Source organism: Oryzias latipes, chromosome 8 (assembly GCF_053564925.1).
Source record: "Oryzias latipes strain Hd-rR chromosome 8, Olatipes_Hd-rR_3.1".
NCBI classification, from domain to species: Eukaryota; Metazoa; Chordata; class Actinopteri; order Beloniformes; family Adrianichthyidae; genus Oryzias; species Oryzias latipes.
This window is the reverse complement of record NC_136244.1, coordinates 22,603,420-22,626,539: the sequence shown is the minus strand read 5'-3', so window position 1 is coordinate 22,626,539 and position 23,120 is coordinate 22,603,420. Positions and strand designations below refer to the sequence as shown.

The 23,120-nt window shown below is 41.1% G+C and overlaps 1 protein-coding gene and 2 long non-coding RNA genes across 4 annotated transcripts in view; 2 read left to right on the top strand and 1 right to left on the bottom strand.

Annotated features, from left to right (window-relative positions):
- The window catches only part of vat1 (vesicle amine transport 1), a 41,253-nt gene that overhangs the window by 9,382 nt on the left and 8,751 nt on the right, over positions 1–23,120 (bottom strand). The window contains exons 2-4 of the mRNA XM_004071558.5: positions 12,786–12,993; positions 2,326–2,496; positions 1,208–1,297 (exon numbers count right to left, since the gene is read on the bottom strand). Coding sequence (XP_004071606.1) covers positions 1,208–1,297; positions 2,326–2,496; positions 12,786–12,993 — 469 coding nt within the window. The remainder of the gene's footprint in view (positions 1–1,207; positions 1,298–2,325; positions 2,497–12,785; positions 12,994–23,120) is intronic.
- On the top strand, positions 17,103–20,656 carry LOC144994322 (uncharacterized). Its single transcript, XR_013657811.1, has 5 exons — positions 17,103–17,235; positions 17,607–17,667; positions 18,186–18,292; positions 18,434–18,505; positions 20,580–20,656. It is a non-coding gene; the product is annotated as an uncharacterized LOC144994322 (long non-coding RNA).
- On the top strand, positions 20,905–22,633 carry LOC111947737 (uncharacterized). 2 transcript variants are annotated; one of them, XR_013657809.1, is made up of 7 exons: positions 20,905–21,169; positions 21,231–21,380; positions 21,453–21,597; positions 21,680–21,762; positions 21,888–21,962; positions 22,242–22,373; positions 22,471–22,633. It is a non-coding gene; the product is annotated as an uncharacterized LOC111947737 (long non-coding RNA). The 2 variants fall into 2 exon arrangements; XR_013657810.1 differs by lacking the exon at positions 22,471–22,633 and adding an exon at positions 22,044–22,160 and having other exon boundaries at positions 22,242–22,358.

The window sequence follows — 23,120 nt, the reverse complement described above, 5'->3', positions numbered from 1 at the left end:
ACAAAGCACGCTCTGAGAGAACAGAGATCCAGCCTGCTACATTCAGGCACATTCCAGGTTTCGTGCAGATAGAACGGCCATTGTTCGGACATGCCTACTTCAGATAAGCTGGGAGAGAAGCAGCGGGCACAGAGGGACAAGAAGGGGTGAGGGTGGAGGATACCATGCTGGGTAGTAGCTTTCTGAGTAACACGGAAAGACGAAGGCCTGTTCTCCATGGATGCCGATCCCGCCCACTTCATGTATAGACCAGCGTTGCGACAGAGCAAGCGCAAAGGCGTTCCCACGGGTCACATGGGTCTCTATAGAGGGGTCACTCCGCTCACAAGAAGGCATCTTTACTCTGCAGCTTGAGGGAAACCCACAACTATTCTACTATTCTATATCTACTTTGTCCTTGTCCCGAGGATGGGAAGTCTTTGTCTCAAGAGATTTATCTTAAAGTTAAATAAAGCAAAATGTAAAGGAGCAAAACTGAGAGGCATGTGAAAAATTTTGTCTGATAACTTTAAATTGTGGCAGTTCAGTACCAAGAAGGAATGCCTTGTTTGTGGGAGTTTTAGCTCCATTGGGAAAACGCCTTGGTGTCTTTCACCCTGTTCAGAGGAATGCCAGCCAGCTCAGTTAAACTCATTTGAGTTCAGGATTATTTTCATGAATTACAAAAAAGATTTGAAAGCTTGAACACATTCCTAAATATAATATTGCTAATGAAGGTGTTCAAAGACCCAATACAAAGAAAACTTCATTTTTAAGATGCTCTTCTGGCATTTTTCAGATGAATGAGGATATATGTGAAGGAAATTTGCATTAAAATTGCATTTCAGGGCATTTATTTATTCAAATTGTTGTAAATCAGGAGCAGATGAAAGAAATGCCATTTAAAAAAGATGATATTTGTGACAGACAATATGCTCCACTCCATTTTGATTCATCCACTTTCGGACAAATAGATCCCTGTAACTCTTTGTTTTCCTCGTCTGAGCTGAAATCTGGCTCAAAACTGTACAGCTGCATGGCTCCAATACTGCCTGCCATTTTATTTGCACTGGTATTGTTGGTTTGGGGGTGTGAGGGGCTGTAAGCTAGCGGGAACGCTTTGAAAACAGATCAAAAGATGATCTGAGTGGGACATTACGTGTAAAAAAAACCAAAACTTTACAGATGAGATGTTGTCTTTTTGTATTAATTTGATCTTTTTATTTACCATAAGTAATAAGTTTTCCCATGGGCTTTAAGAGGTTGTAGGCCTTATGGGTGTCAGATCCTCCAAGAGGGTCCAGTATGATGTCCAGACCTGCAGGAGAAGAAAGACGGAGTAGTTATCACATCTCCAAAGAAGCTCTTTCTAGGGGCCAGATTTAACTACAGTCAGAGTAAGGACTGTAGCCAAGTCGTGCCATGTTTACGTGCAGAGAAACCCATAAAGGAGAACTAAAGGAAGGCTGTGCGAGATCCTTGTTTTATCATTCTTGTCAATAGTAAAACAGGAGGCATAAACTATCTCTCGATCACAGTCCACCCCGGAATAACAAACCGGCCTTTGGACAAACAGTAAAGCACAGCATGATAGCTCCATGGCTTTTCTGTGGCTTATTAATGCCCAGACATGTAGCCTCAACCTTAATGATGCTCCTCTGTGCCAGGAGGGCGTCTTTAGAATGGGCCACCCCTCCATGCTCTGTTCAGCCCAGCTTGTATTGATTATAGGAGGCTCTCAGCAGGGCTCCTCCTTGACCAGAGAACAGATGAATTTCCGAAAGGGTCAGTGGAGAGCAGGGCTGCACATTGATCCCACTTCTAATTAGACACATTTTGTCTAAAGTGTCACTTCTCACTCCTCACATATTTGTCTCTGTAATGCCTTTCTGTCACACTGTGAGCTGTAAAGAAAACAGCCTCCAGCATGTAAACATGACACTAGCAGGAACTGGATAATGTCTCAGGGCTCCAAAAACCAGGACGTTTTAGAGTCCTTCTACACAATACTAAATAGAACTGGGATTTGTTTTCACCATTTATCAATTTAATGCAAACCATCTCTGCTAAAAAAAAAGAATGCCACAAACAGGTTTTATCTGAGTGCCGGCAGATTATTTAAGCGACCAACAAAGGCTGCAGACGTGAACATTGTTGCTGAGCAGATGGAGGTCTGTTTGCCTTATGAGACAGTGACTCTGAATGGCATGCGCTCTGTTATAAACCTAGACGTAATTCAAAGTGGGCTATTTATCCAGCTTTTATTTACAATCACAGGTCTCTGTGCACACAAAATCCAGAAAGAAATCACTTCATCCCTGCAGAAGGTGCACATATTTTTTTCACCTTTTGGACTGATCTTGCGGACCTCCTCCACATAGTCCTTGGTGCGATAGTCGATGGGGTGCGTGACGCCGCCTGAGCTGATGGTCTCGTGTTTGCTGGCAGATGCAGTGCCGAACACAGTCACATCTTTCACCGTCTTGCACAGCTGAGTGGCTGCAATGCCCACTCCGCCTGAAAGCAGAGAGGAGGAATTCATTTGTGAGCAAGAAACAGCGGTGCCGAAAGTATTGATGAACGTTTAAGATTAAATATAGGTGTATATTTACTAAGCCCCAGGTGACATGCAGCTTGACAGGGTCTCCCACTCGAAAAGCATTTTCAATGGGAAATAAATGTGATGTGCATTATTTATGGTCATGGAACAAGCCCGTCAATAACTCAGTGTATGTGTGTCTCTCAGGGGTATGTAAACACATTATGCATTAAACACAATCAGATTACTTCAGCTGGCCTGGGGGGGGGGGGGGGGGGGGTATAGACACCCACACACTCATGCACTTACACACACATCCACCCTGCAGAAAGTAGCAATTGTCACCTAATAGGGCATCAATTTTTTTCCCTCATGATCTGAGACAAGCTAAGGAAATGAGGAGAGGAGAGTCAAACCTTAATTACAAAGTCTTGAAAATCGGCCTTTATTTTCCACTGTGTGTGAGTGTGTGTACACTTCTGACAAATGCCTCAACCAGTGTTTGTGAGGGGAGCCAGTGCAAAAAGTAATAGGTTACTGATAACCAGTGGCTTGTTTGCAATGGAGGCAGAGTTGAGGAGCGGAGCAGAAAGGCATCGATAAAGGTCATTCATGCTTGGCCAAGTAAAGAATAGATTATATATGACACAAGAGAACAAAAGGAACACAGAGCAACAAGTTTCTTAATATTTAATTTTATTTTTTAATGGCACCGCCAGGTTGGTTGAGAGGATCTGATTCAGAAAGCACAAAGGTAGGAAAACAAATGCACAAAAAGGCCTTTGGGAGTTCACTAGATTCTAAAAAAAGGAATACTTTGGACATTTTTAATCAATGAAATCAATTTCAGTCATTTTTCATTTTCTGCATGTCCCTTTGGGATCTATCTAGACAGCTAATATACAAAGTGTGAAAAGAAAAATCTGGAGTTTGTTACATCTTTTCTATTGGTGCTAGAATTCCATGAGAATCCTGACCTGTGAGTTACTGTGTATCAATGAAACAAACAGAAAAGGTTTTTTTATGCAGAGAGCAGGACTTAATGTAGATTTTTTAATTAATTTCTGTGAATTACAAATATATAATGTATTTATCCTCCTGTAATAATTTACAGTGGCCGGGATAGGCTCCGGCAACCCCGTGACCCCGAAAGGGAATAAACGGTTAAGAAGATGAATGAACGAATAATAATTTTAATATTTTAAATAAATACAAATAAATGAGAAATCTGTTCCTTTTTCTTCTTGTGAATTTTCCACAGTAAAACAAACAAATCATGCTCTGAAAGGAAAAACTAGGATTCATTCTTTCTAGAGTATCTACCTCTTCTTTAAGGGTCTCTTTAAGGTGAGACATATCCAAAACATCTCCTCTAAGAGACATCCTTTTGAACATCTCTTTAAGCCCCTGAATATGTGCAATGGCATCATTTCCTTGGCAACGTCGCAGCAGCTTTCTAGGTGGCTGCACAATCACATAAAAACAACACTGACACCAGCTCGCTGGATGAACACGATCTAATGATGCCACTGAGGCTGAAAGGCTTTCTGTGCTGGAACCACTCAGAAATAAAAAAAACTACATGCAATCAACCAAACCCAACCCAAAACTTTTCTGACATTATTTTTATTTTTAGCATGAATTTCGGCGATAAATGGTCAGTTTGACTGAGGATAATCTCAGCTGCTGACAGAGCGGATCCGAGAAACAAAATCAAGGTTGTTGCTGTTGGATATGAGAGCCATCGTGGCTGCAGTATAACAGCAACTATCTCTCCTTGTTCTCACTGAAACCAAGTTTGTGTTGCCAAGGTAACATCAGCCAAATTGCCAGCAATGACTGAGCAAAGGGAGCCATTTTGTTTCATTGGCTGCTCTTCCTTTGGGGATGGAAGGGAAATGTTAACAATCAGATAATTTTTTTTCTTTAAATTTCACATTTGACAGCTTGCTTGTAGACAAAAAAAAAGTTTGTGCTAATTTTGATAATTCAAAAAATGCACATTTGTTTGATCTTTGTTAAACAAATGCAAAGTGACATTCACAGAGTGCACACGTTTGATTTTGTGCACTAACAGCTGAACAAGTCACGGCAGGAAGAGAAGAGCAAGAAAAGTAAATGTTAAAAGCAAAAATGCAAACGATAAAAATCTCCAAAAATAGGTGCATCTTGTCAAACACAATGCTGCCCTTCCAAACTGTTATACTTCTTCTTTTCCCATCAGCAAATTTGCTTCACAATCAGTTGTTTAAATAAGAGAAATAAACGGGTAAAAAGTCTTTATTTAAAAGATAAGAAGGTACATATTTCTGATTCCCATGAGAACAAACTCCTGATCTTCCATCACAAGACTGCCGAGCTGAGCCAAGAACCCCTTACCGCACCCCACCTAGGATCACACGCACACATCCATATGTACAAGGATCACAAAGCAGAGAAGAGCGAATAGCCCCAACTGCCTGCTGGTATCTGCTAATCTTCCCAAATATGCCAAGATTAAAATATTAACCTTTCATTAACCTCTACCTCCCATTTTTCTCAGATTTCTTGATTTACATTTTGTCCCAGCATGCCTGCTTCGTCAAACTGCAAGTTGGCCACAAAATACTTAGCCAGGAGAAAGCAGCTTAAGCAGATTCTTGCAGCAAATTTCATTTGTTTTCCACAAAATTCGATTGAATTGTTTACCCCTGGAAACAAGGACATGTCAAAAAACAACAACAACAAAATAAAAATCCACCTATTTATTCAGTTTTACTCTTGGCTCGGGCAAACTGCAGACAGAGCCGAGTTTTGTCTTCCCCTGAATCCTTAGATTCTCGCTTTCTGGCACAAATTGTGCTTGGCATCCATAGTATGACTGTTGGGAGCGAAGAGGAATTTTCCTCAAAACACAGAGGAATCCAAACTGACACTGAGGCCACTATTATTGATCCACACCCAGAGTTCAGCAGCAGAGATGGGTGGAGGCGACAAGAATGGACATCCATGTAGTAAAACATCTGTCTATCCATTTTGGAGAGAAGCATCTTCCTTATCTGTTTGTTAGATTCATAAACGGGGCCTCACGCCAGAGGAACAACGTGAACCAGTGAGCGTTTGGGGACCACATGCTTACAGCCGTCATGGCTGCTCCCTGGTCACTGAGCTCAGTATTTTTTGGGGTTTTCCTCAACATATTTGCACATTTATTTTCAAACCTATCATTAAGCCAGTGGTAGTGGCTGACAAAGAATGAATCTGCATATTTGAAGCTCTTTTTGCCAACCAGAACAATGTCAGGGAGCAGATTTGTTCTGAAGCTCTTAATTCTGATTCAAATGAGGCTGGCTGTTTGCAAACGTGGACTCTTAAGGTATTAAACTGCATTATGTAATCGTGTTGTTTTTCCTGGATGACTGAGCTAGCGTGTGCATGTGTGTGCACGAGTGGCGTGCTGAAAGAACAGTCTAATGGGCTGTTTTTGTTGGTGAGTTTCATAGAGGAAACCCATTTTTAGTTAGTGGGTGCATTTGCCTGTGTGGAGGAAGTGCTTGTGATTCTGTGAGTCTCTCGGCGCTAACAAACACAAATAACGCCATGGTACCATAAAAACACATTCTGAAACACACGCAAAGCCTTTTCCTGTCATAAAGCTGGTTGCAGTCAAACAAGCTGCTGCACACTCATCCCGCCATGCTGCACGGTTTCCCAAGCACCAACAGGTGCCCCGACAGAGGCTGCACACCTGCGCCTGCGTGTGGTGGCAGGGGTTGGGGAAGATGGGGTCATTTGTCAACGGATGCAGCGCCATAAAGCGATGGGATTGGCAGGTTAGGATGGAGGTTGGCCTGGTTTTCTTCCTCATTCGGCGCACAGATCTGCCGCCGGGGATGCCACGCCTGAGGAACGCACAGACAGTTCAAGCACGAGGCCCCGACTCCTACTCAGTGGTCAGAGTGAATTAGTATTCTGTGAACTAGGGTAGGGCCTCCTGAGCACACAGACATGGAGGAGAGGAGATTTTCTCAGCAGACATTTATTGCAACACCCAGAAGAACTGTCAAACAACGTTTTAAGGGCAAAGGATCCGATGCTTACAAAGATGAGAATAAATAATGAATGAGATCTGGGAGTACAGAATGTAATAAAACTAGATGGACATTTTTATGTCTCAACCTATTACTTAAAAGTCTCGTACACTCATCCCACCCTGCAAACATTTTCTTGTCTTTTTATTTTTTTTTTGATAGATCAGCTGCACTGGAAGCAAACATGCCTGCGGCTTTGCCTGCAGGTGTGACAGAAATCTTGAAGATCTACAGAAGGGTGGCATTTATTTTCACCCCACTTTCACCAGAATGTACCCCCTCAATTTACACACTCACAGCTAACACAATTTAATGTACCACGGTAATAATTTCTTTTTGTTTCCTTTTTTTTTTTTAATAATCTCCAGATCCATTACTTCATCACTTCAATTGAGGGGATTTGTATTTTTCTATAAGGTGACTTATTAATGGGGATCTTGGAAATCCCTGTTCAGTTTTACAGCAGTCAGACACGCCCAGCACTTGACATTTTTTAACGCTCTATGCAATACACTGGAAAGAATTAACTGCCTTAAGGGCAAGCTTATGGTTTTAAATAGTTTTTTGGCAAGTTAAGTGTTATGAGGAGACTGTTAAGAACATTTAAATACTGAATAATTTGCAGATACAGTTTAAGTGGCTTCACAAATCAAAAAAATTCCCCAGAAAAACTCCAAATGCAAAAAGGACAGAAACTAAATGAAAAAAAGTTTCACCACAAGAAATTATTACACTTTTTCTTGGAAAAATGGAGCAATGTATAGTTTTAAAATTGCATAACAAAATGTCGTCCCCATGCAAGCTAAATTAAAAAAATTGATTAAGTAAATTATGAAAAATCACATAAAAATAAGTTTTTTTAAATTGAGAAAGTAACAGAAAAAGAGCAAAGTTCTGAAAGTGTGGCTGCACATGCTGGGTAGTTAAACAAATCGCTGTACTTAAAAAGAAAGTTGTGCTATCGTTTAAAATAATCTGGAAAAGTGTCTCACTTTCATGTTGAATATATAGGATACATTTATAGCAATAAAATGTTGTTTCCAGTACAAGTAGTTCTATGGAAACATTTAGCAAAACTCCTCAGCTGAGACGCTCGGTTTTATTTCACCCACATGCAGCCGCTGAAAGCATCACTTCCAGTTCTGGCAGCTGCTCCTCAGTGAAATCTATCACTTGAGTAAAAACACTGAAGATTCAGACTGAAGCATCTGCAAAGGATGGAAGCTTCATTGTTGGTGAGTGGGAGAAATAAACCGACAAAATTCAAAATCTGGGAAGTTCTGGGTCAAAGCTTGACCCAAAGGGGACGCCTACCTTCACAGCAGCACCTAATCATATCATGCAATCCACATCTGCAACACAATGCACTTGGAGCTGGCACAAACTCAGTCCAGGACTCATAAATAAAAGAGGAGTGGACGTCATCGCTGAGCGGCGGAGCCCCATATGTAGGTATAATATGCAGGAATGTGAAGTGTGGGTGTGGTGGCTCGTTGGCTGGCTGAGCTTCATAAACATTAGGAGAAGTTCAGGGAGAGGTCAGAGGAAAAGCACTTGGCTGGGTACAGTTGAAGACCCACGAGATGCATCCAAATGTCGCTGAGCTTCCCCCTCCACCCAGTTTCTCTGGGGAAAACAAAAGGGGAAGCATCCACACGGTCCCCGAGGCGAGGACTGCTGCACGGATATGTGGAGGTCATGCTGAGGGAGAGGAGGTTACAGCAGGCCGGAGGGGGAGGAGGGCAGCGGAGGATGCAGATGTGCGGTGCGGTGGAGAGGAGAGGCTCGATGGGAGGAAATACAACAAGCTATTGTTTGGAGAGAAAGGACAGGAGTGGAGCCACGGGATAGGCAGCTGAGCATTATTCAGAGTTTACGTACGGGAACGCATACATGACACCAGTCAGACCAGTCACACAACGCTGGTAGTTTACAGGTCACCATATTTTAGAGGCCAACGTCTCTATGTTGATGGGATTACCTGCACAATGGAACAATAGAGCATGGTCTCCAATCAGCTATCAGAAGAGAATCGCAGTAGTAGTTTTAAAAGTTGTCATCTGGACTTGGTTTTTAACGTTGAAAACTTTATCCAGAAGGCTTTGTCAATTCTGAATAAGAGGTGAAACGTTTTCAATTTTAAAAACTATGTCCAGATGACAACTTTTAAACCTACTACTGCGATGGAATCAACCTGGATAAATGATGAGTCTTCACAAACAAATCAGAAAAAAACAAACTATTGTTGTGAAGACGAGCAGCACAATTTTAATCATAAATCTGTGAAGGTTTTTTTTTAACTAAAATTCTCTGGCCTACTTGAAGTCAAAAGTCATTCTATAATGTGAGCGTGAAAATTGTATTTTGGGTGTTTTTAACATGTTCTTGTGGCATTTTTCTCATAATGGAGAACATGATGGAGGAAAATTAAGATTAAAAATGGAGTTTGCTTGTTCACTCCCATGCATGTGTGGCTTTTCTTCTGGCACTCCAGCTTCGTCTCACAGTCCGAAAACATGCTTCATTGGTTAAATGTTTACTCTAAAGTGTCCCTAGGTGTGCATGTGAGTGTGTGTGGGAGTGATTGTGTGCCCTGTGACTGACTGGCGACCTGTCCAGGGTGAACCCCGCTTACGCAGTGACCCCAAAAGGGATGTAGTGGGTTAAAAGGTTAAAAAGGATGGATAGATAAGGGCACAAGTTTTTTTGGGGTCTAAAAACATAATCATAATTTAAAGACCACTGGGAATACATTTACAATAGATCGAAAGATGATCGGAGGGGGAGTTTTTGCCACTTTATATGTCATGTACTGTATGTATAAACACAAATATGTCTATTTATGATTTTTATGTCACTATAGCATGTGGATATATACTGTATGAAAGTGCATCGTCTTTTCCTTGTTATTTTCTTATTTTTCCATCAAGCCACAACTAAGCATCCAAATTTTGATATATCTATGCTTTTTTAAAGTTTTTGTTTTTGTTTTGATCGTTTGAAATAAACCAATTTTTTTTCTTAATTCAATTTCTTGTCTGGTTTTCTTCAAACTGTATCCTATCTGTCCAATTTTTTTATTACTTTACACCTTACAAAAAAAAAAATCGCAAAACATAATCTAACTAAATTGATTAAAAAAACGATTTAGCCAATTATCTACAGACCAACTGTTTAAACACGAGCTCCAAGTACTTTAGGGATGGTTTAAATCCTAAATTAATTCTAAATAGCCTAAATTCCTACTAGACTAAGACAGACTGGATGAACCTCTCAAGCACTAACTTGAAAGTCGCGCAACAGCTATTAAATGTACGGCTGCAGAGATAAAGAGTTGTCAAAAAATTTTGCCATGAGCGTTTGATGAAAACCATCATGATTGCTCTGCAGTCTGTGACTGAAGTCAGGCCCCCGCCTTTGTTCTTCCCCGCTGTTACTCCTCATCCGTGCAGATGCCTCCAAGTTCATGTCACATACAAACACGCTTAAAAAAAATAAAAAAATAAAACTTGACTCAACATAAACTGATCCATCAGGAATGCAGTTTATATTCAGGGATGCACACAGATTCTGCTGTGGAGCAGGATATCAAATTCGCTTCAGGAATCTTCTGCTGGAAAGTGTTAAGACACACAGACAACATTGTAAGTAGTTAAATGGGTGTTTGTTGAAGTTCTGGGCAAGGCCGAGCTGCAACAGCCCGTCTACTTACTTGGGATTATTGCTTCATCACATCACAGAACACATATTCATAATTATTTTACTCCATGGACACACGAGGTGGAGGCAAATTCTTTTAAAGTGGTTTTTGGTGAATTTCAACGGTGGAAATCCATATTATCATGTGATACTTTAAGGTTAGAAAAGAGACTATTTAGTGAGCAGAGTGGAAGAAAGTGCTATTATTGCAGCATGGATAATACTAAAGATCACTCATTTCATTTGAAAACGTTAATTTCACCCAATTTCCTGTTACAACATATGTTTGAACTTGGGCATTCAAAGTATTTTTAAATGCGTTTTATGTACATTCTTATTTAAAACGAGGCTGCCAAGAAAGTAAAAAATTCTAAATTCTTCAAAAGAATATCTTTAATAAGTGGAAAAGTCTCCCATTAGGGTAGGAAAATGGTCTTACCAAGAATTCTTCCTATTATAAATTTGTCTAATTATTAATTGTATTATTTCTTTATTTGTTTATGATGTACTTTTAAAAATATTATTATATTATTATTTATCCTTATAAAAACTTAAAACGGGAAGTCAAAAACACCATGCAGGGGTTAAGATAGAAACTGTAGTTGCTAAGACATGTTTTCTTAACCCTTGTGCTATCTTAGATGACCCCACCTTTACATTGACGTGTTATTCCTACCATGGACACCAGTGAGGTTCACAAATCATTGAAGAAAAAAGGTTCAGCGCACTCTCTATTGGGTCTAGATGACCCAACTTCCAATGTTAAACTGCCTAGGATAGCACAAGGGTTTCACTAAGATTATTTTCCAATTTAAACATTTTTTTAATATGATTATTTTTCTTGTAATAGACATAAACTAACACAATTTATCTTAATTCAATTATTTCAAATTATACTTTCTTAAGATTCCAATTTTGCAGCAGATATTTAAGGAGACAAATAAAGTTGAACCTTTTCTTATAAAGGCTCAATATATATAATCTATTAAAACCTAGATACAATTCAAATATTTTCCTCTGCAAGTCTAAAGCAGGTTATGCATATTTTTTTTAGATTACTTGTTGTAAAAAGTAGGTAAAAGGGATCGACTCCTTGCTCCTCGCTCCAGCTGTCCCAGCAGAAACCTTTGATCTAATCAGGGATCATCAGGAACAAGGTTGATCCTGGGTGGGACACTTTTTTACCTACCGTGTGAGCTGTGCAGTCACGCCGTGCTGCCTGAGAGATGTGCGCATCTCTAAACACCTTACTCACCAGAGCTTATCATCAACAATCTAACATGTGGCGGGGATCTTTCTGCGCGATAATCACTGACACATGCTAAGAATCCAGGCCCAACCATTCAGCAAATGTTTTTTGTCACAGCGTGCTTTAACAGGGCTGACGTCTGGACAGCTGGCGAGCAAACACTGGCAGGCCGCCCTGAGAAACAAGAGGTGCTGCGTCGACTGAACCAGCAGGGAGAAATGTCCTAAACCGTGCTTCCGGAGCGTTCCGGATGCAGCAAAAACATCCTACTCAGAAACCTTTTTTGTTTGCGGACAAAGGTCATCACCACAATGACATGATGGCGGGTTAGTTAGATTTGGAGACCGACTACAGGTATAAACCATTTTGGCAGCATGTGAAATACAGATACCGTAGTTACTTTTCGTCCATTTATTTTAATAACAAAGGAGAGAAGCACCTGCACTGACAGGCTCCCAAAGCTCCTGCTCCATTTCCCAATGAGAATAAGGACATTTTTCAATATGTGCTTACTTCCCTGAGCCATTTACACCCACACGGTGTCCCAAATGCACAGCAACCTCATTTAGTTCCCTGTGCACAAAAAAAAAGATCGAAAAAGGGGGGAAAGTGAGAGCTGTACACCAGCAGATAATGAGAGGGAACCATTTCTTTTGGCTAATGCTGTCGGGCTTTCTACAGCTGGCCCCTCTGTGTAAAGACAGCTAAATCAAATGCTCTCAGGCTTGATGCATCACGCCCCAAAGCAGGTGCCTTTTCTCCCTCAGTCCCCATCTCCATCCCCACGCAGGCTGATCTTTGACCTCACAGCGCAGGTGGCAGGTGCGCTAGCATTAAGGCAGTAATGGTGAGAGCAAAAGCTGGAGCCATATCTCACACAAATGAAGAGCTCGGTCTCCTCCAACAGACATACATCATACGGAGAAACATGAGAACTCATGCGAGCAGCAGTGAGAAATAACCAAGATTGTAGGATGAGATACAGATGGGGGGGTTCAGATGAGTAATTATGTGTAGCATGAATAACACTAATCTCACTAATGTTGATTCTAATTATAAATTGATTAAAATGTGTAGTTTCAGGGCTGTGCAAGCAGCGATTAACCGATTAGGTTCAGTTTACAATGACAACATTTATTATGTTTCTGTATACATGAACTCTAATTTAAAGCCACAGTGCATGAAGAATTGCAAATACTGTCACAACTGAGAGAGGGCGCACGTGAAAGTTGTTTTTGCCAGGCGATACCTGCAGCGGAGTGGACGAGCACGCTCTGGTTGGGTCGCAGGTTGCCAAAGTCGAAGAGCATCATGTAGGCGGTGATGTAATTCACAGGGAGGGCTGCAGCCTCTTCAAAAGTCATCCCGTCTGGGATGAGGAAGGTGTGGCTGGCCGGCACTGCCGCCACATCCTGCCACAGCCCGTAGCGGTTCAGCACCATCACTTTATCTCCCACCTGAAACAGAAAGTAAAAGACATGATCAGTTTAGTTAAATGGAAACTTTTTGACAGTTAACTGCTGCCACTTATTGGATACATTCTTCAGCTGACGAGCAACCAAGTTGAAGCGGTCGGCATCTGAACCCCGTGGTTTCTGTGGCGCAGAATGAAGGATTGAAATGGTGTGGCAGGAATGGTAAGAATGGGGTTGATTGTTTTCCTTGCAACAAAACAGCAGACATGCAAACATCCAACTAGGAAAACCAAAGAGATGAGTAAGAGTAGATGTAAAAAGTCAGGGCTGATGTATGTGGAAATACAAGAACATTGCTGATTCAGAAGTGATTTCCAAACGGAAATCTGTTGAGTTTGAGAATCCTTCAGCATGTGATTGGGATTATTTTTTTTTTAGCTTTCTTGTCTTGCAAAATAACTTTGGTGCACATCCTCCTTGAAATCTTGACCACCTTGTGCTCCCAACCTCTACTTATCAGAGCAGGATCCTCTGATACACAACTGTCTCTTTCCAGAAGAATGACCCAAGATATAAATCCTCTTTCAGTCAGCCCACCGACCAATCAGGGGAGCTCAATCGAGGGACAGAGGAAACGGAGACGACTGTGGCATTATAACTCTCTTCCTGTTTTCTTCCTCCCCCCCTTATCCAACCCTCAACAAAGCCCCCCCTCCACCTCCTTGTTTCCATTCTCCTCACTTTTTCTCTTCCCTTCTTTCTCTTTCACTTCCTGACTCCTTTTCCTCTCGCAACTTTAGAGCGTCTTCCTTCCCCTTCTTTAGTCGACTGCTCTCATCCTGTCTGTCTTCTTTGACGCTCTCCCTTTCATCCCCCTGATCTTCATTTGGTCTTTGTCTTGATGAGGAGTGTCCCCATCCCCTGTTGCTCATCAGAAAAATGGGACAATGGGGCCCATCTTCTTCCCTGGCTTCTCTCCACTCATCAACGTCCCTGCCAGATTCTTCCCCATGGCTGAGCATAAAACAAGCCCTCTCCTCCTGGGAACAAACTTTGTCCACCCATGCCGCTCTAATGGTCCAGAGGGAGCCATGCGTCTGACTGTCTATCCCCTCCAATTAGGAAGATCTCCGTCTCGCTGTCTTTTTACTGCTTCGTCTTTCTATCTGAAGTCACTGGGTTTGTTTCATTCATTTTCTTCTTTAAAAGTAGTCCATCTTTTTGTGTTTTTTGATTTTGGAGACCAAAACTCTTCAAAATCACCGGTGTGATTGGGAGAACACAAATCAATGCTCAGCTGGAAGCAGACATGAGTCACACACCCCAACACATTTGCTGCATTTCTTTTGTGAGCTGCTGTCAGTCACACTTCGGTTTCGACGTGTTCCCAGCGAGACACACAAATATGCACACAAGTGTTCTCGAGTTTCCTCATCCTGCCCTCGTCCAGTCACAGTTAGGGTCAGAAGTGAGGGAGTGCTGAACAAAGCCTCTTCCAGTTAACTGTAAATGAATGGACTTAATCAGATGATGATTCAATTTGGGGTTATGCAGGCCTCCGAGTCAGCGGGCTGCACGGCCTTGATCTTTGATGACCTCAGCGGAAAAAAAACTTAGACGGACATTTCTTAGATTTTGTGGAAACAAAATATGTGACATCCACATAGATTTAGTTGTTCTAAAGTGAAGCTTCATATCTTTGTATTGTTGGTGTAGGTGTTGTTTTTATGACGTCAGGACAGAGGCCTCCTTCAGCCCACATACAAAACCTGTGATAGCAGGACAAGTAAACTGCTTTATTTCTGTGGGTTCAATGAGATTCTTTTTGTTTCCCCACCTTCTGCTGTGCATTTTATACTTTTTTTTTTAAATGATCAATAGCAGCTGAACAAGGTAGGATCAAAATATTTGCGACAGATCCCATTTCTATGAACCAAACTAAATTATGAATTTAAAGTCCCAATGGGATCATCTTTAATCTCTTTTCAGTGTTCCAAGTGGTCCTTTAATTCTGATGATGCCGTTTTTTAGCACAAAATAAAAAAGTGTGTTGTTTTCTAGGACACAGTTTCTGCAGAGCGGCAGCAGTTCATAAGAAACTCACCTCTTAGTTGTTGGCAGGACTGTCGGTATGGAGCAACCCATTTCCCCTTCCCATCTCAGTTGCTGAGAGCTCTCAGTTTACGCTCTAGAATACAGCCCCCCCAAGCCAATAACCTAACATTTACTGTGCAACAGAAATAGGGAGCAACAGTGGAGCTATCCATCCATACAGTTTTGATCCAGATGCCAGCTTGGATGAGGAAAACCAAAAAGTACATGGACCTAGCCAGAAAGCATCCGAATGGAGCGGAGCAGGGAGCTTGCCCAGCGAACTTTCTACGTCACATATGCGTACTTTTCAAATGTCATTTTTTCATCTATTCCGGATTCACAACGATTTGAATAAAGAAATACTTAGAAAAGCAATTTTGAGATGTGTTTTCTTCATGTCCTCTATCATCAGAAAAATGCCACAAGAACATGTTAAAAACACCAAAAACTGTTTTTTCCTCGGAGTGGGTCTTTAAGGAATTCACAAAACCTTGTCTTGTTTTAATGCGTAAAGAAGGAAAGCCCCATGATGGACAGCTGAAGAGCAGGACTCACTGATAGTCCAGTGGTTGAAGGAGGATTCGTGGGATTAGCTACAAGGCTATGGATGAGGGGGAGGGAAGGATTGATGGAGGAAATACCAGACTGACAATGTGGGCCAGTGGGAGGTAATTGAGAACATATGGGTCAGATCCTTCTAAGACTCTCCAAAGGAGAGCATTAATGTGTTTTTTTGAGCAGGCCTAGAAGAGGGGGGGAAAAGTGCTGATGTTTGGCATCAGGGGAGCCTCGGCGTGATCTGTAATATTTCCTCTTTCCACCCCTTACTCACTGTTACTGTCACTCTTCCCTTAGGTCATTTTGGGTGAGCTCACTGTCTCATTTCACTCAACTTTATAGGGCACCTCAGAGACGATTACATTTTCTAAAATCCCTTGAACTGCCAAATACATGATCTGTGCATAATCTGAGCATTCCAACAATGATTTAAGTCTCTATACTTTCCAAAAAGCTTGTTTCAATGTAAATTATACAGCTAAAAAGTGTCAATTCGAGTTCTTATTTTATCCCTGAGCATTACTGGTGCAACAACAACGGTGAGCAATATTGGAGCTATCCAGCTGTACAGTTTTGAGCCAGATACCAACTCGGACAAGGAAAACAAAGACATAAATGCATTAATAAGGCATTAATAAGCCTCAAATAGTTTTGCCTCATTATACGCAACAAAAAGGTTTAATTAAGACACACCTGGGGTTTAACATCTGTGTGAAATCCACAAAGCATCAATTTCAGAAAAGCACATTTCATCCAAACCAACTGCTGAAATAAATCAGACACTGTCTTCTTATTCTGTGAGCAAAATGCTACAAGCGGATGTGACAACAGCTGCTCCTATCTGCATACGATGTGACCTTTAAATGTAATTAACAAATCAAGAAATGCAGAAAGATGCAAAAAAGTCACATGGAAAGATGGGGATCTTAATCTTCCAAATGTTTTGCTGCTGGTAGCTGACCCATCATTCAATTCAATTAAACCCTGCACAGATTCTTCATCCACAGAACCTGTGCCCCACAGGCCACTCCCAACCACATGCAGATGATCCTGCTTTCATCCATAGATGCAAGAAAATTACATATAGCAACTGTTGGATATTGTTTTTAAATATCCTCTCAAAGGCATAATCCCATGCAGCAAGAAGACAGACATGCACCAGCCATGTGACTCATCATGCAATCTAGGAAATGCACAATCCTTGCATCATCATCATTACAGAATTAAGATCCTAAAAAAAGGAGCTTTTGATTCTTGGATAGACTTTGTCAGTGTTGATTTAAACCTGCCGATTACAGTTCTGTTTTTTCTGAAGTCAGGGGCGCTTCCATTGGCAAAGATGATCCCTCTGTTGCACCATGCTGTCCAACCCAGTCTCATCCTAAAATGTGTAGTAGCTACATTTGTCCACATGAAAATGCGTGAGAGTTTTACAAAAACGCCCCCTAAACTGTGAGGCGGATACGTTTCATTTTTCTATTCATTTTCTACAAGTCTTCTCAGGATCACGTGACTTTGGAGGTTTGGCCTGCCGTGAGCAAAAAACATGGCGGATGCACGTTCATTTTTCGGTGGAATATCCCATAAAACAAGATATTTTGAGGACTAATTTTTATTTTGACAACATTTCTAGTGAGAAATATACCATTTTCTTTTAAAATGTGCTTTCATGTTGGACATACAGTTTGTAGTTTGCTTGTTTCGTTCAACTTTTTCTCCCAAAGGCTCTGTGTTACGTTGGAGAAACACGTTAACTTTCATTCATATCTGCAGACGTGCGCGTGGGTCACGTGACTTATATGTTTCTCTTTTTTTCCGCAGAAAATTGTAAAATATGAGTGAATATGGACTGATTTATTTTTGAAAACATTTCTAGCAGTATATATCCCCTTTATTTTCATAATATCCATTCATTGCAGACATGCAGTTCGTAGTTTGTTTGTTACATTCAACTTTTCCTCAAGGATCTGAACGCGTCTGATCTTTTCCATAAATATATGCAGGCTGACGTGGGTCACGTGACGTGCCTTTCTCTTTTTTTCCTGTGGAAAATCTCGTAAAAAGGTACGTTGCGATTTATTAATTTCTTTTATTTACATTTCTAGGGACCCGTGTATAGGTTTTCTCGTTCCGTGTTGCTGTTGCGGCGATTAGGCTTTGATTGACATGTGACAACAAACCGGAAAAATGTTGAGTTCAGGGACTGACCAAAGAGTTCTTTAAATTGATTTTTCTGCATTTTAATTTATTTACACTACGAGTCTAATGGTGTGTGATAAAAAAACCTATAAATATTATGATAAATGAGATGAAACAATTATTTTGATGGAGTTTATAAAATATTAGCATCTATTATATTCTTTTTTCTTTAACTGTCAATTTTTTTGACGTATCTCATATATTATAGTATTACAATGAAGTGCTCTAATTTATCTGTTAAAAAAGGTTTCATCACTGTTTCCTGTAGTAATTCTCAATAAAGTTTTAAATAGGATATATTAAATAGGATATATTATCTAAAGTAATCAGGCTTTTAAGCCTTCAATTTGCCCCAATTGACATGAAGTGCGCATTTCGAAAAGCCAGTGAACGCAGCGTCATACGGGCACCCCCACCCCACTCCCCCGAAAACCCCCGGATGAACCCGCAGGAAGGCGCGCGGCTGAAGAACTTCTTGGACAGCTGGAAGGTGGGCGATGCTTTGAACTTTTCTCTGTAGAAATGTAATGTTTAGATTTGGGAAACCAGAGATGGGTTTTTAGTAAAAACGTGTTGGCTGTTTAGGATTAACGTTGAATGACGAGGCGTTTTTCCATCTTAAATTTAAAAGGCCGCAGCATCACGGTGAAGGCCTCTTCTGTATAGAGGACGGGGGCGGAAACGTCACGTGGTCTCCGCAGAGGTAAGTTTCCTTTTGGGTCATTTAGCCAGAAACGGGGGTCTGCAGCCCTTTAAACAGCTAAGAGCCTTTCTAATGTCTCACTGTGCAGAACTCAGTAGGACACACAAGGTGTCTCTTCAGCGTTTAGAAAATCAAACACTCATTTGCATTTATGTTATTTTGGAAACTGGATAACTACTGGGGTTTACAAAGGCTTTTTTTTACACATTGTAGATTTTATGTTGTTAGTACATCTCAGCCAGTATTTCTTTAAAGGCCTATATCATGCAATATCAACTTTTTAAAATTTTAAAGTGTATTATAATGTTAATTCCTCACAAAACTTAATCCACAGCAGTATTTTGATCCATTCACGCATCTCTCAACATTCCTCTGAAACCCTCTGAGCACCAGCCCCTCCCAATTCACAATAAGAGGGTCCTCACATTGTGACGTCATCATAAGTGAGGAGCAGCCTCTTCCAGGAAGAGCCTGTGCAGCTAAACCGCCTCCAGGCTAACAGACACCCCCACTTCCTCAATGGAGCTAGCGGTGATCAGCAAAATGCTTTCATTACACAATATGCACATCCATCTTTGCAAAAGTTTGGATGGAAGAAACGCAGAAACGCTGCCGACGCCGACTCTAGGTTGATGTCATGAAATAGGCGACACCCACAAGAAGAGAAAGGCGGAGCCTCAGAGATCGAGGAAATAGTTTATTCTAAATGGCTAGCATGGTGTAGGCCCTCTAAATTGTGCGTATTGACCTCAAATTGATTTTTTGTGGTACGTTGTCAGGTTTAAAAAAATTGGTCATAAATGCTGGAATTTCTTAAAATATTGTGCATTACCGCTTGATAGATTATTGAAGCATTATGGGTACTGTAGTCAGGAGCCTGGCACAGTAATACTTTGCTTCAACTGTTGAGTAGATCACCAAGTTGAGTAAAGTTTGACTTATCTGACTGTTTTGTTTTGCGTGATGCACTGTGTCGTCTGAAAAATAGGATATTTGTTTGAATTAAAAACATTTTTATTTTTTGTCGGAGAACCACAAAGGAGGGGTCAAGGAGCCACTTGTGGCTGTGGAGCCTCAGGCTGCAAACCCCTGGTCTAAACAATTATGGCTGATTTGGCTGACCACATTTATTTATCCTAGCGTTGTCAACAAAGTTAAAGAGCCGCTCCAATGGAAGTCACGTTTTTAAGATCAAACATTTTTCTCATTATTGAGAACATTAACAAAAATATAAACATATACAGAATAATATAAGATTAAAACTGTTTCTGAGTATTTATTCAAATCTCGATGGATCAGGAGAAGATGAAACTCATTGTCTCAAAAAGCTCTTAGTTGTGACGCTCTAACTGCCATGAATGGGCCAAAGTCTCTACTCCGCTCCAATTCTGATGCATCCATTTGCAGACAAAAACCAGTAGATCCATTAATGTCCTGAGTTCCCTAGTCTGAGCTAGTATCTGGCTCAAAAGTGTACACATGGATAGCTCCAATGTTGCTCATTGATTTTTTTTTTTTGCTATGCTAATGTCGGCTAGGGCTTGTGAGGTGCTATAAGCTAGCGGGAGAGAGAATCAACAAACGGTTTATGGGAAATTAGCAGAGGCAAACATCTGCACCACAGCTCTGAGGTGAAATTCTTATGAGCTGCTGTGCTGCAGAAAAATGTCTTTAAAAACAAAATGATCGTAATTAAAAAAAACACTGGGAACGATTTTATAATAGCTAAAAATTCTGTTAGAAAGTCTGATTCCTGATTCTTGTATGTGTGTATGTATATACATAAAAGAACCTCGTGTTTTTTTCCCTTTCCTCTTTCAGACGGGTCAGTTATTTGGAGACAACATGCACAAATAGTTCCTGGACTGATTTTCTGCTAACTTTGAGATGGAGAGGCTGTCAGGTTCATCTGTTTCAGTGTCCTGCATGCTCTCCCTCCATGTTTGCCGTAGCAGTGGATGGAACTTGCAAAATGTACTGTTTTGAGAGCCAACTGGGGTGTGTAAAAAATTTTTCCACCTACATTTTTGATGGTATAAATGTTTTTCTTATGTAAACTTTTCTGTTCTTTTAGGCTCAGTGGTTATTTTGAAGATGCGTTTCTGACCAAAAACACTGTGGAGACCTCCTTTGTGAACTGCATTCATGGGGCAATAGAACATGTAAAGCTATTTTAATGTCTTCTTCCTTAAGAAAATGAACACGCCTGCCTATATGTCTTAATGTATTTTGTGTCATATCATCATGTTTATGTACAATATTCATTTGTTTTGATAGAATCCTGGAGATGTGGAGCAGGAAAGTTTGTGGCAGCACCAGAGTCCTCCAAAAAGTCTTCTGGCAAAGTAAATGAGGAAGGATCGCAGTCTGCCATCGTGGAGTTTTGCTGAAAGGACTGAACACGTTCCATCCATGCATCCATCTTCTTCCATTCATCCAGAACCAGGTTGTGAGGGCAGCAGTCTTAGCAAAGATGCCCAGACTTCCCTCTCCTCCAGCTCCTCTTGGGGGACCCCGGGGCCAGCTGAGAGACGTAGTCTCCCCAGCGTGTCCTGGGTCTTCCTTAGGGCCTCTGCCCAGTGAGACATGCATGGAACCCCCCCCCAGGGAGGCGTCCTCCTCTGGATGTAGAGTGGAAGCGGCTCCACTCAGAGCTCTCTCCAGGTGAGCGAGCTTCCTGAACCTGTTCCGTTGAGATATTTTCATGAACCCCTTCTATTTGCAGAAACGGCTTTCTCCACAGACCTTGCAGTTCTTCTGCTCTGATGTAGTCTACGAGTTCTGATTGCATTTGGAGAAGGTTGGTTTTCCGTGTCCTGAGAGGCAGGACCTGTTGAACATGTGTCCTTTTCAAGTTCACTCTTGGATGTGTGAGGTAATAATTATCAACGGCTTATTTCTCATTATTCCTGTTGGAGTTTTTTTCTAATCCCTTATGTTTCAAAAGTTTGCAAACATACATTTTGGTTGAAATGATGAGGATCCGAGGATGAAATCAAGAAGGGACAACTTCAGGGAAAGGGACTGAACCGACTGAACAGCTTCCTCTCTTCAGCAGACACATCTTCCGAGTACATATGTGTCAAAAACTGGTAAATACTCATTGAAGATGCATCCTTTTTGTGTAATTTGTTTTCTCAGTTTAATACATTTTGATCCTTTCATTCTGCACAGACATCCTCGCCGTTCAGGCCGGTGGCTGGAACAAGCGGAAGTCAGAAAAGCTGGAGCAGACGTTACCAGAATGATACCTCCAGGTAAAGATTGTGGTAATGTTGTAGATAAATGTTGGCTTGTTTCTTTCATGTTACTCTCATGCTGTTGATGTGGAATATCTCTTGATTTCTTCAGTATTATTAATACATTAATCTCTTCCCACAAGGACCAATCAAAATGACCCAGAGAAAAATACTGAAGGGCTTTGTCTGAGCATCAGGAAAACAAGAATCAGCATATGGTAAAAATCTTTTGTAACCCTTGTGCTATCTTAGATGACCCCCCCCCCTTCCATTGAGGTGTTCTCCCTACCATGACAAAGGTGGATAAAGGTGAAAAGATTTCATGTAATCCATGGACACCAGTGAAGATCACAAATCATTGAAGAAAAAAGGTTCAGAGCACTGTCTAGTGGGTCTAGATGACCCAACTCCCAATGGTAAAGTGCCTAGGATAGCACAAGGGTTACACTTTCTAAAGTTGTTGCATAACTGATCAAGCATGATGTGATGGATTGCAGGTTATGGTGCCATGGTAAAGAACTAAAGGCTCTAGGATGTCATGCTGCTGACCAGACTGTGGTTGGTGAAGTCCAGCAGCAGTGCGGGTCCTTGAAGTGTGGTTGAAGAGCTCTCCTCCCAGCTTTTGGAAGGTTCTGCCCCGCAAAGCCAGGAGGTTTCTCTTTGTGATCTGCATGGATGTCCAGGGCTTGTGGCATTTATGTGTTTTCCTCTTCATTTCATTCTCAGGCAGCACAGAGGCCTTGATGGAGAGAGAACATGAGGGACTAATTGTCTGCTGAGGAGGAGACTTTCTGCAGTTCAAGCCCCAGCTCCACCCCTAAAAAAGGCTTATAAGAAGGAAAACCTCATTTCAACTTTGTACCAATAAATAAATGACTTTTAATTGAAATGAGAGATTTTTTTTCTGCACCGCACCAATGAAGGTTTTTTCAACCTAAATTTCAACAATTACATTATGTTTTTAACCTCCGTTCAAGTTTCTACAACACTAGCTAAACATTTCAGTGCTCACACCTGTGCTGAAGACACTTCTCATTTTATCTCAAACGTTTGGCCTTTGATTTGTATGTCCAACACCTTAGAATGAAACACTGACCTATTAAACTCATATAATGTGCTATGCATCTCCAAATCCTTTGTCAGGGTACAGACTACATTTTAATTGAGCAAGACTGAAGTAAAATGTAGCAAAATGACAATGAGTTATCTTAAATTAGGGGTAAATGACATGAGAAATTAAGAATATTAGAAGTGTGGAGTGATATGTGTATCAGTATGTTAGCTGCAGGAAGGGGGCTGTCCTTGACACGTCCCTTTACTCAGACAGGATGACAGGTAGGGAAGGGGGTAGCCGATGATCTGCTCCAGTATCTTCA